Below are 16,653 nucleotides of genomic sequence, written 5' to 3' on the forward strand. Positions count from 1 at the left end.
GAATATCTGTGTTATGTGATAAGTAATTCTAAACAAACCAGAACTATGCCTGTTCTACGCCAATCAGTAAGGGCTACCCCGACTTTGGATATGTATAAATAAATTAGTTCCAAAAAAGACTGCCTAGTCATGGCTGCATTCGCTGATGAAATCTGGTGGGTGAGCTTGAGCCAGTCATTTTCTTTCAACCGCCCATAGTGTTTTGCGAGGATGAAATGGATGGGACAACTAGGTATGCCACCATGAGCTCTTTCAAGGCTGGGATAAATGTATGGGAGATAAACTGATTATAGATGCATGAGATTTGTGTCACTTCTTCATAGAACTTGGAATACATTCTTATGCTAACTTTAAGAGAGATGAAGCTTGTGGATTTTGTAAGATTAACATTGCTTCCTTTCATCCTAAAAATCTTTAGTTGCAGCAGCTGATTCTGCTGTGATCTTCTGTATTTTCTTTGTGTGTGTTTGTGCACATGCATTTGAAGAAGCAACACAACTTTTATTTTCTCTGGGTTTTAAAATTTGAGAGATTGTCTAGTCTGCATAGTATTTAGTTAAGCATGAGCAAGGTTGTTTTTGTACTGTACTGGGGTGTGTGTGTGTGTGTGTGTGTGTGTACTGTTCTTGTTTTGTATAATGCTTTGATAACAGTTGTTTTATTCGTATTTCTGTTTTATACCCTGTTATGGTCATTGACCATTAAAATTAAATTATTATTATTACTATTTTTTTTTAATATCACAGCTGCCAGTTCTTCAGCTGGTTGTTGACCTTTCATTACAATTTAAGTCTCACCCAGTGGATCATCTTGGCCACAGAGTTGTGCCTCTATTTGAACTCCGAATGGGCGATCTTTTTTGCAGTTGAGCACATGATCTACACTTTCATCAGCTCCCTTGCACAATCTGTACTTTGCATCATCTGAAGAGTTTTCAGTTCTTGTCCTTGATCTTCTCCAGAAATTGGCCATGCAATGCTTTGTTGTTGTTGTTATCCTCTATAATTTATTGGTATGTGTATATTTCAGTGTTTAGTTGATTGATTTGATATTTTCCTTTAGGTTTCCTCCTCCCTAGTTGGTCACACAGGTGGTTAAAGAGTTCCAGTTAATATTTTATTTCTATGGTTTTAATTGTTCTAATATTTCTTAGCAACAAGTGATGCTGGAATCCACCCCCAAACAGCATCATTTTCAATGGTGTTTAAACTAGGGAGCCCAGATTCTCCTTTTAAATCCACCTTAAAGGGAGAATCTGGGGTCCCCAGTTTAAACAACATTGGAAGTAATGCTATTTTGGGGTGGATTCTCCCCCACCCTGAAACAGCATCTCTTTCAATGTTAAAACTGGGGACCTCAGATTCTCCCTTTAAATCCATAACGAAAGGGGTGGATTTAATAACAACAACAACAACAACAACAACCTTTATTAGGCATTGAGAGAATAAAAGAAAGAAAGAAAATAAGCATTGGCAGTAAGGAAGTGGATTTAAAAAGAGAATCTGGGGAAATTTAGGGGGTGCCTGTTGTCATGGGTGCAATTATTAAGATAGCAGCACCAAAATTTCAGAGTATCTTTGTGTGACCCTAATGATGATAATACCCAGGTTTGGTGAAGTTTGGTTCAGTGTGCAGTCCCCATCTCCTATTAGCTCCCATTGGAAACAATGGGGGATGGGAGCACTCCTTTTGGGAGTCCACAACTTTGGACTCCCTAAACCAAACCTCACCAAACCTGGGTCATATCATCAGGAGAGTCTCCCAAAAAATCCCTGAAATTTTGGTGCTGCTAGCCTAAAATCTGCACCCTCTGCAGGCCAGAAACAGAAAAAACACTGAAAATACAAAATCCCCCCACAAACGAGCCTGCAATTTTGGCGCCCACCACAAGGTGGCGCCCTGGGCAGCTGCCTAATTTGCCCAATGGGAGGAATGCCTCTGGGTTTTTTTCTGATTCAGATTTACTGAACACTTACACCTAGTGTGGACTTGCCTTATTTGGATATTTGGAAACTTTTGTAGAAACATATGTGTACATCAGCCACCACTTTTGTAGTATTGTTGTCTCTTCTTTATGTATACTTTCCCCTCTATTTAGTTGCTGGATTTTTAGGGTTTTTTCCCTTCCCCCCTTTTTTTGGAAGAAAAAATGAAAAAGAAAATGAAGCTGTATGATGTAAATATTGTAATAAATAAATGGACTATTCCTGCTTTTCTCCTCAGTCAATTTTCCCTGAACAATATTAATATATTTTGTGAAGTACACGTTGAAAAACATTGATCTAGAGACCTATGTGAATTTTCAGAATCAGTAATTTGCACTAAGCCACGCGAAGTTTCACTTTACTTATTGGTTCTATTTGTGGCTACTTCAGTGTTACAAAGAGGCTTTAGGTTCAAATGAGTATAAACACACTCAGTTACAACACCTCATTCTAGTGATTTGTAAGTTTTTACTTTAATAGTTTTCATTTACTCTGTTTTTAAGAACACATCAGCAAGTTGAAGGAAGAGTAATTAACTTTGGTGGAGTGACAGCCAAGTGCAACACTAATAAGAGTATTGTAAAGCAATATGGGTAATGTTATGCAAATTAATATAATGAAAGCACAGATGCATTCTTACTGGTGTTGGGAGATGTGAGCTGAAATTTTCCATGGAGAGTTTAGTACTGCTGAAATCACAACTGCTGCCTAAATGGATTGCTGAATTCCCATTTCAAACTGCTGCCATTGCCTAGAAAAGAGGGGGGGAAAGATATAAATATAAAAATAGATTGTTAATTGCTTTCACTTGGAACAACCATGGTATTAGTTGGCAGACATAATAAAGTCTTTTGACTGTGTTTCCACAAAGTTTTGCCCGAATAGGTTCTGTAAATACCTGCAATCAAACTTCTAAGCTGTAATTACTGTAATAATTCCCAAACCAGGACAAATGCATATATGCTGTGCACCTTGGGTTACAAGCAACCATTCAGAAATATCTGTGTTTTTAAAGAAGTTTCGTTCAAGGAAGCATGTACAGACTGCTGCACTTTGATTTCTTCAAACCAATAGAAGTTTCATAGCTTTTAAAAGTCAATATAGTTTAAAGTTTCTTCTTGGGGTTCTGTTGAATAAACTTTGCACTCTGGAGAACTTCCCTTTTTTCTTTTAGGAGGTAAATAATAAAAATAGCTAAAAATAGAGAGCAGATAAAGGGAAGGCTTGTGGATGTATGAAAAGGAAAAAAGAGGCAGGGAAACAGGAGAAGTTATGGGGTTGTCAGGGGGAGGGAAATAGGAAATAGTGTAAGGAAGAGATACAGGAGAAAGTGAGATGTCTCCTGCAAGTCTTTGCAGATTCCCTACTACTAGCCCTGGCCAGTGGCTAGCACTACATAGCTGGGTCATAGTATACCTTGGCAGAAGATGAAATGGAGAGTAAAGCTGGAGATGGGGATACAGGTAAAAGTAGCATATTTAAAAAACACAAGTTTAAGTGAAATATTGAAATGATGTTACCACAGAATCTCAGGGGATACGGTGGCCGAATCCTCACCATCAATAAAACGTGTACTATTCATGCAAAAAAAAAAAATGCAGTTTGAGCAAAGGCTCCCCATTGCTTACATGCCGAACTCATCTTCATCCTGGTTCTGTCGCTAGTTCCACACCTCATCATGGGTTTTTCCCGGACCTGCATGTATGTGAGCCTTTTCAAAAAACACACGCTGAACCCGGATTAGAGGGGAGGGACAGGAGTACAATGTGCATTTGTTTTCGTGCCATTGGGAGTGACGTGACGGCTTTCCAGCCAATCAGCACGCAATGGGCTGTGCGCGATGCACGTGCAGCCTTTTTTTTGCCATGTTGGGCATAGCCACATGGAAACTAGGACACATGGATGTGTGGGCATGAGCGGATGTGCAAACATGCACATGTCCAGACATTTAGCAAATATTGTTTATATGTAGCCGCATTGTAACGTTCAAGCAAAAATAAGGATTATGAGTTTTCAATCGGGGCAGAGTAATGTTCCCATTCTGACCCATTAGCCAATCAAATTCACCGACGCTGCCATGTAGTGACATAGTGACGTCACCACGTGACTTCACACAAATTTTTTTTAAAAAAAGGTCCTCCCCCAACACAGCATGACAGCCAATCAGGACAAGGAAAAACATACCTGCTGAGTGGATTGCGTGTTTGAGGGGAGTGTAAACTGAATCTTCATTACTTGAATTTTTGATAGAAATCGAGGTCTTCGGTGGAGTGGGGAGGGAGAATGCGTGATGAAAAGGTAGTTTCTTCTGAAACCAGGATGTATCCATATTTATTTTCTCGTTGGGGATTCGGCCAGTAAGGACCTCTCTAGTAATATATAACCACTGAAAGATTCTATAGGAAGACTTGATCAAATGTTATTTCCCATGTCAGCTCCCCACTTCTTTTCAAACTGACATGAGAAATGTTCTTCAAATGATAATGGGATCTTAGGCTATCAGTGTAGCACAAGCACCTACACAATTGCAACAATATAAACCTGAAGTTTATTCCACTTACATGAACATGATACACATGACTGTGTATCTAAGGACATTTTTAAGGGCATATTTTAGGTCTAGTCTTGGGAAATGTTGATATTCAGGAATCCTTCCCAACCCAAATGTGTAAGTCACTGGCTGAAATGAAAGTTAAAACGAGAAATATTGAGGTTTAAAGTCAAGTCAGGCTGAACAAACTATATTGTGACATTTTGTAGTGTAAGCTTTAATTATTCAAAGGAGAATTTTCAAGCCACTTGCAACCCATCTCCACAGCAGCTGTAAGAGCCACATTGAAGCTGAAAGTAAACCTTAAAATCAATACTTGTCAAAACAGTTGTGATATCAAGTGTCATGTTTGGTTGAAATAACCCTGCAGCCTAGCAGTTTTTGCTGTAAGTTGTAATATGATAGGAGTGCAAAGGTAAGCTGATACCATTCTGTTTTGAATTCTGCTGTGCTTTACAAAAAAAAAAACAACCACCCTGTTTCTGTTGAGAAGTAATCTAAAAAGAATCTGTTGTTTTATGCATCTCTCTTTACTTAGCTCGAATAAAATAAGCTGAAGTGTAAAAGAGTGTAAACACCTCAACCCAAAGAAAACACAGAACATATTTTCATAAATCAGTGACGACATGAAACTGCACGATTGCAGTATGCCCTGTATTGCATACAGGTGCATATTGCTTATTTCCTGAATCTATAGTACCAGTACCAGAATCTATATTGCCAGTCCCAGTATCCATGTATGCAATTAACTGGTGGTAGGATAATAGATTACAGTTTATTAGGGTTTTAAGTAACTGTCACTTGCGTGCACCACCTGTTGCTTCATGTATGTGAGAATACTTGGAATGCATATACCAGCATCTGTGTAATCTGTAACTGAACAATGTGACCTGCAAGAAATATTTATTACATGTGAGACCCATCTTGGCTTCATGGAGCTCCGAGTGTCACATATGCGCCTTCCCCCAGCCCCCTGTGCAGTATGTTATACTGAGAGATGGTAACTCACTGTAACAGTACCCAAGAATATGTCTAAACAGGGATTTGCATCTAGGAGCATGAACAAAAAAAACAACCATTGAGTCATCCCAGAATAAAAACAAATGACTGCCACTTGTTCTTGGACACTTCCCTATTTCTAATTTTGGCTGGAGGTGGTGTGAAAGTTTAAGCTTTGTTATTGCGCTGCTGAAATTGGGCACTATTTTTGCATATTTTTTCTGTCATCTAGCTGGCTCAAAGTGCCCTGCTCTAGTACATTTCCTTAGTTAAGCCAAGCTATATACTTCATCCTTGATTTCCGCAAGAAATTCTAATTGTCTCAGCAAGCAGATACTTACCTTATAGATCAGAGGTGGCGAACCCATGGCATGCGTGCCGGAGGTGGCACTCAAATCCCTCTCTGTGGGCATGCAAGCACAGAGTTCATCATGTGGGGGGGCGGAAAATCACCCCCCCCCCAAACATATCACTAATAATAATAATACATATAGGCCGCCTGGGGCTCCAACATCGCGGCATGAGTCGCTCAGCAAGCGTATGCATGGTTGTTTCCACCCAAGCTTATCTCCTGAGTAACAGCGGCGCCTCAGAGCCAGCAACTGTTTTTTTTCTAAACGAAAAACCTCAGTTATTCGTATAAGTTAGAAATTCGTCGTGGTTGGCACTTGGCGATAAATAAGTGGGCTTTGGGTTGCAATTTGGGCACTCAGTCTCAAAAAGGTTCGCCATCGCTGTTATAGATGCTCCATACCTATGTCTGGGCCTCTGGAAAATTGAAAATAAGGACAATTATGTGTAGAACACCTCAACTGAGAAAACAGTGCTTGCTCGGCATCTATATTTAATTTCAGGAGAGCTTTCTGACTCTCTTATTTCTACCTAACGGACAGGGAAGTAAGTATGCTCAAATCCTTGCAAGTGTGTAAAGCCAAGGACTTCTGGGTTAATCATAGATCTTCCAGCAATGCAGTGAAGTAACTTCTGATTGCAGAACTGGAAATTCTGTCAGGATATCATGACACTATTGCTAACTGAGTGGGGGAGATTGATGCTGAGGACACACAGTAATGCACAGGACAACTATTTTGTGGACAAAAACTAGCCACAACTTGTTTATTAGTTTTACTGGCTGAAGGAAGCAGAGGCACAGCACAGGAAACAGATCCAATCACTGTGCAGCATCCTTACACCCCCAGTGACACTTTACCCCCAGGCCCAAAACTGGGGGAGCCCAGGAGCAGCAAGACAGTGGGAGCCATATGAGTCTCAATGAGTCTCCTCTTGCTGCCTGGGGGAGCAACCCATGCCTGGGCATGTAATAATAAGGCTCACTCCACCCCCATTCACACTCACATCCTAGTGAATTCTGGTGTTGCTTTGTGGCAGTCTGGACTTCTTGAGGGGCAGCCAGACATTGGCGTCTCTGTTTCCTCTGCCAACTGGGGTGTTTATTGCACCAGTGTCAGCATGGCACCCCTCATATGTGAGTGTTCAGCTGCCACCGCCCCCTTCTGGATTGGGCTGCATGAAATATAAATAACTTATTATAAAGATGAGAGTTAAAACATGGGCCAGAAGATATCCAGTATAGAATTATATCTAGAAGTCTAAATCGAGAATTCTATTATTATCTATTCATTAGTGGAAGGCTACATTAAAATACTTGCAGTTTGCTAACAACAAAATTAAACTGCTGTAAGTATTAGAACTTGCCGAATTTTGGTCCAGCTGAACTAAGAGAGCAAACATGCTACAAGTTTGTCCTGTTTGCATGTACAAAAAAAACCCCTTACAAGCCAATTATAGCTGCACGTTTTATGACCCACATATTCTTATAGTCTGCTAACTGAACATGTGAAGCTGCCTTATAGTGGGTCAGGCATGGTGTACAACTTAAACCAGTATTTGACTGGCGATGGATCTCCAGTGTCTTGAATAGTGCACCTTTCATAACCTTTTAACTGGGCATACTGGAGACTGAACCCGGGACTCTATTCATTGCAATTCATCTGCTTTGTCACTAAATTACACTGACTCTCCACTGAGTGTATATCTGTTAGATTCAAATAAGGCTGGCTATATGTAAGGGTCCCATTTCCTGGTAACTACACATGTGCTTTATGCAGGTTGTTTACTAATTGTTATCTATCAATTGCATCCCCTAGTGCTTCTAGTGCTCTTGAAGGAACTGTATATAAGAGGTCATTTTTTTGTACAGTGGAGGCATCTGCAATCGTAGATTGTGTGTGTTGGGCATCTGAAATGGGTATGAGTCATGTTGCCTCTGAAGGGGATGCTTGTGTGACCTGCCTCAGCTCCAAAAATCTTGCCTATGTAGATCTTTGGGTTTTTTTTTTAAACATTGAGCAGGACGGTGAGAAGATGTGCTGCAGCTGTGTCCTAATAAAGCCCGATTTAGCTGTGTATCATCCAATAGTGAGTCAATCACACTAGAGTAGAGAGTTTTCGAATGTTTTTCCCCCCATGTAATTAGGCTTCATAGAATGAATGGTTCTGCTACTGTCAGCAGTTACTGTTTGAGCTTTCTGAAATGCTGTGGCAAACACAGGATAGTGTTTAAACATAATCTGGATGCAGCCAAAGGCACAATTAAGTACACTTAAAACTTCATTGACTTGAACTATCTTAGTCCATTGATTAAAATTCCATTATTTCAATGGAAATTAAACACTACTTTTAAAAACTGGATTGTAATCACCTGATGTGTCTAGTTTGAAGATAAACATTCAGAGATATAACCGGCAGCTTTTCCCACACCAGGTACTGGAAAGGAGGAAAAAGAATAAAATCCAGAGCTATGTGTAAGTGGTAAAAGATAGATTTTTGGTAACTGTGCTATGTAAAGAAAAGGCATTTGAAATTATTCATTTCCCCACTCGACCATTTGGACTGCAGAAAATGTGTCAGTTCAACGTGATGTGCACTGTGCTTTGCGACTATGCCTTGGTGTGCTTCTGTACTTCACCCCCACATGGATGCGCCTATAAAAACTCCTCAATATGAAACATTACAATTTATCTGAAAGCAGGAAGCAAACTGGCACCTTTGAAGTTCTGTTGTCCTTTTCTATTAGAAGGAAACAGGTCATCTGGGATCATTTTCTGAATTGTGTGGATTCAATGGAATGTTATTGATTGTACACCCATACTTGAAATGGACTGTAAATGCTTTATTAAATTCTGCAGGATTTCAGTGGTGCTGGTTTCTGACTTGTTACTGTTGTTTTTGTTAAAACAATATACATCGAGTGGCCTTTATGAAAAGACATTATGAGCATCATTGCTGCAAGATGTCTTCTCCATTGTGCAGAGCCTGTTCTGTGCTTGTAGGGGAAACCTCTCAATAAGCTTAACTGAAAACAAATCAGAAGACAGTTTCATGCGTACTTTGTAGAAATGGTGTGCTATGAAGCAGTCTCCTGCCACAGTGAATCTGCCATGTTATAGAAAGGAAATGCAAAAATAGCATATGCTACCTAATTCTTAAAAGACACAATCCCATGTTGATCTGGGACACAGTAATCAAGCATCTGTGATCAGAGGTTACCTGATTGCCATGTCAAATGCAGCTGCTGTATGAAACAATTATCTGTAAGGTAATCAAAAGAGCTATACAAAAATGGACATTTCAAAAAATGTAAGTTTAAATGTCAATCATGTTTTTATTAAATTCTCATTTTGTCAGGTTAAAACAATCTTCTAAAATGGTTCCTGGTGAACACATTTTAAAAGGCAATTTTGAGGTGGAAAGTCAATTGCCCAGGATAATTTTTAGCCTCCGTACATTGTTTGATAGTTTATTGTTGTGTTCTGTTGTGTTGTGTCTTCAGGTATAATTTTGCTTTAGGTCTATTAAGATTCCTTCACAGACAGACACTAGTCCTTTCTGATCCACAACCCACTGAATACACACACACACAATTTATGCCCTGTGAGATTCTGGCATACAAAGCCTCCTTCTCTCACACTAATCCCAAACTGGCCTCAATGCCACTGGATCGGGCTTTTCCCAAGACGGGTGTTACATAGTGTTATGGCAGACTCTGAGTCTGGACAGTCTTAACTGTCAAGCCACTGACTGGCACGTCACTCTGCACCAAACTCAGAGCCTCCTTTCTCTGACAAGCCTCCCCAGCTTGTAGAGAGACTGGACTTCTGTCATTTAACTTGGCTAAGACAGAATCCTTCAGCTTCAAACCTGACAGACCGCTCTCTGTCAAACTCTGGCTTTTCCTGAATCTCTCTTCCAATCTTGACTCCACTCTGACAGGCACTGCACTGTCTATTTATACTGCTAGCACTTTGGCTCCCCCTATCCCTGGCCAAAGGCAACTGTGCCTCTGCTCAACCAATCAAGTGGGTTCTTTTGTATAGTGGACCTGCTGCCTTAACTCTGGCTGTCACTAAGGCCTCTTCAAGCAGGCCTGCTTCACGCCAGCCCTTCAGGGTGGGGCAAGTCCGTTACACATGGCAATGTGGGCAAGGAAAATGAAAGTAAATCGGAGGTCATGAATAATCACCTGGAGTTCTTCCTCCCAGCCTAAACGTGCTGACAGGCTGATGTGTGGAGGGAGAAACTGAGATAGAAACATTCCGATGTGTGTGATCTTGGTTCCTCCCCCTCCCCCCCCCGGATATTTTGTCCATCTGGAAAACACCTTTCTCTTCAAAATAACCTTGTGAGATAGGGTAGGTCGAAAGTGTGTGACTGACCTAAGATCTATCAACAAGCTTCTCTGGTAAAGCTAGGTTCCAAAATAGAGACCAGAAGAACATGGAGTAGTTCAAAAGTTTTAAACTAAGGAGCAACTTCAGCAGGCTCATGCAATTGCTCTCACCTAACTGAACTGCCTGCTTGAACATATTGCCTTCAGAAAGGTCTTCAAATTAATATAATAGAATGTTAATCTTTATACACAATTGGTTAAGGGTTCGAACGTCTGATGATGAACCCTTAGCCAGTTGCCCTGCAGGACGCACAGGGACCCAAGTCCTGTGTATCCTGCACTCCCATTGGCCATTGCTGGCCTGTGGAGCATTTGCTCTGTGGCCCTGCAAAGGCCTCCTGCTTCTCCCCACCCTCTCCCACCCCCAAGTGATGCAGGTTGTGATGGACTAGCTCACATTGAAGGGTTGGTGTGGTTGTTAAGGAGCAGATTAGCAGGCTTTAGCAACAACAAGGAAGTATAAAGCACGCTCCTTATATGGAGTTTCCACCTGATTGACTGGCAGAGGCACAGTTCACCTAGAGCCTCAGGTAGGGGGAGCTAGAAGTGCTGGTGCTATAAAAGCAGAAAGAAGCCTGTCAGAAGGAAGTTGGGGAATGGAGAGTCCGGAAAGCAGACTAAGAGTCAGTGTGACTCAAAGAGATCCCTGTCAATTCCTCAGAGTCAGTCAAAGGAGATAGTGTCTAAGGGAAACAAGAGCTAGAGACAAAGGGGGATAAGGCAAAGGGGGCCTGTATCCACCAAGATCTCAGACTGAGGGGAGACAGCCTTGTTTCCACAAGTGGCTAGAGGCCTGGTTGGTGGGAAACAGGAGGGCTTGTAACTTAAACAGCCGAACAAACTGCTAGCTCTGTAACCATTAAGTACCTGCCTAAAGTAACGCTTGAGTGCCTCTCTGAATCATCCTGAGAAGAAAAGTTTATAAAATAAAATCTTGGGGGTTTTTTTGTTTTAAACTTTCAAGAGCTTCCCTTTAAGTTCCAGTTGTTTTGCTTCAGTTAATGGTGGCAGCATTTGGTATCTATAGTTTAGTGTTCCCTGACAGGGTTTTCTGTTTAAGAGGCCTGTGTGTGTGTGTGAGTTGAGTGCCTTAGGCCAACAAATTCAGCTACTCTATTAACCACCCTCAGCAACAGACTTCCCTCCCTTTTGGGGGTCTCTGTCTTCCTTCAGGGAGTGGGTGCTGTTACACCGGCCATCTATACTTCACCCCCAGCAAGCTGGGTACTCATTTACCAAACTCAGAAGGATGGAAGGCTACATCAAGCTTGAGCCAGCTACCTGAAACTGACTTTTCTCAGGATCAAACTCATGTTGTGAGCAGAACTTTGACTGCAGTACTGCAGCTTACCACTTTGTACTACAAGGCTCTTCCTAATGCTGCATTAAGCAAGGTAAAAAGATGATGTTGCATTAATCAAGTTCTTTCAGGGCAATATCTGAAGATACTCTTTCTAGCTGTATCTGAAGAAGTGAGTTGGGACTCACAATAGTTCATGCCCTGCCAGGAATTTTGTTAGTCTTTAAGGTTCTACTAGACTCTTGCTCTTTCATGGTAGGTGTTCATCAAGACAAAAAGAATTTATATTTTATAAATTCTGTCAAATGGAATTTACATATTGATGGGGCAAGGGTTCTTTTGCAGGTCTAACACTACAAAGGTTTTGTTTATTTAACAAGGTTGTACCTGTGTCGCCTGTCTTAAAAATCCCATTCTTCTGCAGGATATATTTAAATGTTATTTACCTCAGCAGACAGCAGTAATTTAGGTCACAAAATATTCTTCCATGTTACATAGTTATATATCCATCATAATACATTTTAGATATCTATCCAGAGATTGTATTGTTGATCCTATATAGCTTCTTAAATGTACTTTCAGACTTATTCTGAAAAAACATGAATACTGTAATCAGAATCTTGACAGACAGTGGCGTCCTGTGAGACATTCCATATTTTATTGAGCACAGCTACCATTCTAAGATCACCTGCTGTCTTATATTTGATGAGATGCTTGCAAGGGATACACCAGTCTTAACCTGAAAAAGTCAGTCCCAATCACTTTTCATGGGAATTGGCTGGTGTTGGCTTAGGCAAATTCTGTAGTCGAGTACAAGTCATGTATGCAGCAGTTTCTTTAGAAAAGATAGCAAAGAGTGTCAGGTGATTCAGTTTTGACAGATATTCACCAGTGCCTGTCATTGTATGTTTGGCAGGCCTATAAATAAGCTGTAGATTTGCTGCAAAACCTCTCTTCTTCAGAGTACACTTTGTCAAATGTATGATACCTATGATTAATGCACTTTCATATAGCACACCCACACACAAAATGCACTGGAAAGCTGACTTGTACACGCAATACTTGCAGAAAGCAGGCTTGTAATAAGACTGCATCAGGATATATGTCTTTGCCATTTTTCTCTAGAATTATTATTAAAATAGAGAGAACATAATTTGGAAAACTTTGTCCCAAATTGTCTTTCTGAATCAAGATTGTGTAACAGCCCCTGAAATATAAACAAGGGTCCTGTTACCAATGTCCACATACTGTATAATTCAAGCTTTTTCTCTCTGATCCTAACAATTTTATTGTGCAATACTAACTTTTTCTTACACAGCTGTAGAACAACTTGTTGTTGAACAATTTGTGAAACAAAGTGTTTGTGGTAAAAAAGGAACTTTGGTTCCTAACCCCGTAAAATGTCCTTACACTTTCTTCTTGAAAGCTGTTTGAAAAAAATTGCAGCTACAGACAAGTGATGTTGAATTACAGTTTTGTATTATACAGAGTGCTACATAGTTTCTTATGTCACAATGTAGTGTAATAAGATATGCTGTATTTTTGTCAAAAACATAAAAAATGTATCTGCTCATTAATCAACATCTGTTCATTTACTGCTATTCCTTTATCCTAAGTGCAATACATTTGCTCTATACGAAATCCGAGAAGCAGAACTTTGAGATGTATAGTTATGATTTCATTGATATAGATGTGTTTATGATGTACACTTTACCTTAGCAACATCTGTTTTCTTTTGTCGACAGTTCTGCCCAGCCATACATGTGGCAACCCTGGGGAAATTCCTAAAGGTATTCTTGATGGCACAAGATTCAATATTGGAGACAAAATTCGATACAGTTGTATCTCAGGCTATATCTTGGAAGGTCATGCTATGCTGACATGTATTATGAGTCCTGGAAATGGAGCATCATGGGATTTTCCAGTTCCATTTTGTAGAGGTAAGAGTCTTTTACACTTTGAAATCAAATATTATTTTACACTCACCAAATAGTTATGCAAATCCTATTCCAAGTATGTTGATATGGTTTGGTGAGAGCCTAACATGTGCTTTAGATGTTGGTCCCCTGGCAACTGAGAATTGCCATATCTAGCAAGGATACCTAAGATATTCTTGGGAAAACAGCACAATACTTTCTAGGTTTTCTTTCTTTTTCAAATAATGTTTATTTTATCAACAAAGAATTACAGGAAAGGAAAAAAGTTAAAAGAACTAAAAAAGTAAACATGAACAAATCAAATAAAAACTGAAGAAGCAAAAAAAAGATAATTGATATAGAAAAAAGGGTGGGGGAAGCGGAGGCTAAATGGCTCACACAGATTTGCTGATCATAGATTTTCTCAGAACTAGTAGGTCCACTTGTCGAATTTTAGGTCACCAATATCTACAGAGCTGAGAACTGAGGAAAAACTCTCTTTACAGCCAGCAAAATAGCTGCTTTCAGCAAGAATGGTTAGGAGCACCCAGAGTGACTGAAGTGCCGTTTCCCTGGAAGTCTTACTTTTTAGGTTTTCTTAATCTTTGACTGTATTTCTAGAGTGGATCACATGGCGAGATATAATGAGAATAAATACATTGATGTGAATCAATATGCTAACTTGGAAAAATATAAGTTCACATATTCAGAGAATACAAATATGAAAATTTGTTTTGAACAGTTAAGGCTTTTGGAGGTGAAAAAGAAAATGAGAGAGAAATCTGGTAGAAATTAACTGGAAGGGACCAATAAGAGAGATGTTGATGGTGTTTGCATCTACTATATTTGTTTTTTTTAGTTTTGTTTACATAATGGGAGGTCTTTAGTGGCATGCAGAAACAGCCAGTATGCATCTTGTTGAGTACTGAAGACTTGGCATGCCTTCTCTCTCCCCCTATATACTCCATTAGCTTTGTTCTGAGTGCTGATAACTACCTCAGAGTGCACTCCAACGAGCTAGTTACCGCTTTCCGTTCATATATAAATTTGCAATGGCCTAAAACAATTCTGAAAAAGTTGAATTAAAATATAATTTCACTGTCTGCAGAGTTAAGTGCTCATGTGAAGGTCTTGTGACTAATTCTATTTCTACCTCTAAAGGTGTGAGGCAAGGCTGTGTGTTAGCACCAACCCTTTTCAATTTATTTTTGAGTGACCTTCCATCAGCCTTATTGGAAATTAACAACCATGCCCCTAAATTAGGCTCAAGGCATATTCCAATACTTCTATATGGTGATGATACCATCCTTCTATCTCGCTCAAAAGTTGGACTTAGTCGACTGATGAATAGATGTGGGCAGTACTGTACAGATAACAGACTAGTCATCAATTACCAAAAGACCAAGATTTTGATCTTTGCCAAACAATACAAAAAACATAACTGGGCAATTAATAAAGTGCCAGTGGAGCAGGTTAACCAATATAAATATCTTGGAATTACATTTTCTTATAACCTCTCCTGGTTACCCCATTGTGCAAAAGCTAAGCTATTGCAGCTAAGCTACCATCAGTTATTCTGCCATTGCATCGTTTCTTTTAGTGGAAAGGGTCACTCCACTTGTCCCAGCAGCACTAAAAAATCTTTAACTCTAAGATAGAAGCACAGTTACTTTTATGGAGTAACCTATCTGGCTCCAAGCAGTTGATCTACTCCTTTGAGGTACTGTCCAAACTCCAAATTTTTTTTTCCAGTAAGAATTATGCGTGGGCCCGCCCTAAATTCAGGTAATGCCGTGAGGCCCTCTGTTGTTTTAGAAACTGGAGCCCAAAATTCATTAGTTTATAGGGCTTGGTTGAGAGCCTTTAAATTTTGGCTTCGCCTGCATTTCTCGCACGATGAGCACTTTCTGATTCACCTACTTTTGTCTGATACTCAGACTAATCCATGGTTCTCTCTGATAGAAAGAAAGATTGAATCACTTGGTATATCTCTCGACTCGCTTTTCCCACTATCTAGTTCAGAATCCTACTACTTGTTAAAACAAAAATTGTTGGAAAGTGAATGGATTAATTTAATTGGGGCTGCTATTTGTTTGTTTGTTTGTTTGTTTGTTTATATACCGCCCTCCCCCAAAGGCTATGAAAACTTGTTCACCCTTACATCTTTCAATACCCCTATATCAAAACAGGATGGCTCCCTATTTGTATTTTTTGACTAATCCTATTTAGAGAAGAGCCCTCACACTTGCTCGCTTCAATGTTTTCCCCTCCGCTTTATTGCGTGGTAGATTTAACAACTTGGAAATGAGCAAAAGGGTATGCTCTTGTGGTGAACAACAAATTGAAACTTTGGCACATCAACTGCTTTGCTGCCCTAAATTTGCTAATATCAGATCAAAATATTCCAATATTCTTTCTAGGATACCTAGTGAAATGGGAGAATCAGGTAGACTCCCTTTCCTTCTGGACAATTCTGACAATGAAACTTGTGAATTGGTAGCACGATTTTTACTGGAGGTGATGCACAATCAATAATTTATATTCTATCTTAAACCTTTGTATTTGTGTACCTTTTATCTCAGGTTTTTTATTGTGTTATGATTATTGTTATGCCAAATAAAGGCTTATTATTATTATTATTATTATTATTATTATTATTATTATTATTATTATTATTATTATTATTATTATTTCACTGTGTGTAATAAACATTTGCTGCTTGAGAAGGGCCCAGGGCTCACAAAAACACACAAGACACCTGTTTTATGGAATAAAACTGGTCACTGCTTGTTTATTGTTTTTTTTTAGCTGAGGAAGCAGAGGTGTAACAAAGGGGATGGATCCACTCACTGGGCAGCACCCTTGCTGCCCCTAGTGACACACTGGGGAACCAGGAGCAGAAAAGGCAGTGGGTGCCATTTGGATGCTGGCCCCTAAACGAATCTCCACTTGCTGCCTGGAGGAGCCAGCCAGCCAGCAGCCTTCCCTCAGCATGCAGCATTGAGGCTTGACCCATCCCCAAAATCCCTTATGGGGGCCCTCACTGATGGGGAGGGCCAGCATGCAGGCCCCTTCTCCCCAAAATGGGTCAGTCCTTATGTGCAACCTGGGGGACCTTCCTTGCTCCCACCAAAACTTCCTAAGCTGACAAC

General features: G+C 40.0%; 1 protein-coding gene across 1 annotated transcript in view; it reads left to right on the top strand.

The window, feature by feature from the left end:
• The window catches only part of CSMD1 (CUB and Sushi multiple domains 1), a 1,361,167-nt gene that overhangs the window by 704,096 nt on the left and 640,418 nt on the right, over window positions 1-16,653 (top strand). The window contains exon 4 of the mRNA XM_048497567.1: window positions 13,331-13,525. Coding sequence (XP_048353524.1) covers window positions 13,331-13,525 — 195 coding nt within the window. The remainder of the gene's footprint in view (window positions 1-13,330; window positions 13,526-16,653) is intronic.

Source organism: Sphaerodactylus townsendi, linkage group LG01 (assembly GCF_021028975.2).
Source record: "Sphaerodactylus townsendi isolate TG3544 linkage group LG01, MPM_Stown_v2.3, whole genome shotgun sequence".
Classification (NCBI taxonomy): Eukaryota; Metazoa; Chordata; class Lepidosauria; order Squamata; family Sphaerodactylidae; genus Sphaerodactylus; species Sphaerodactylus townsendi.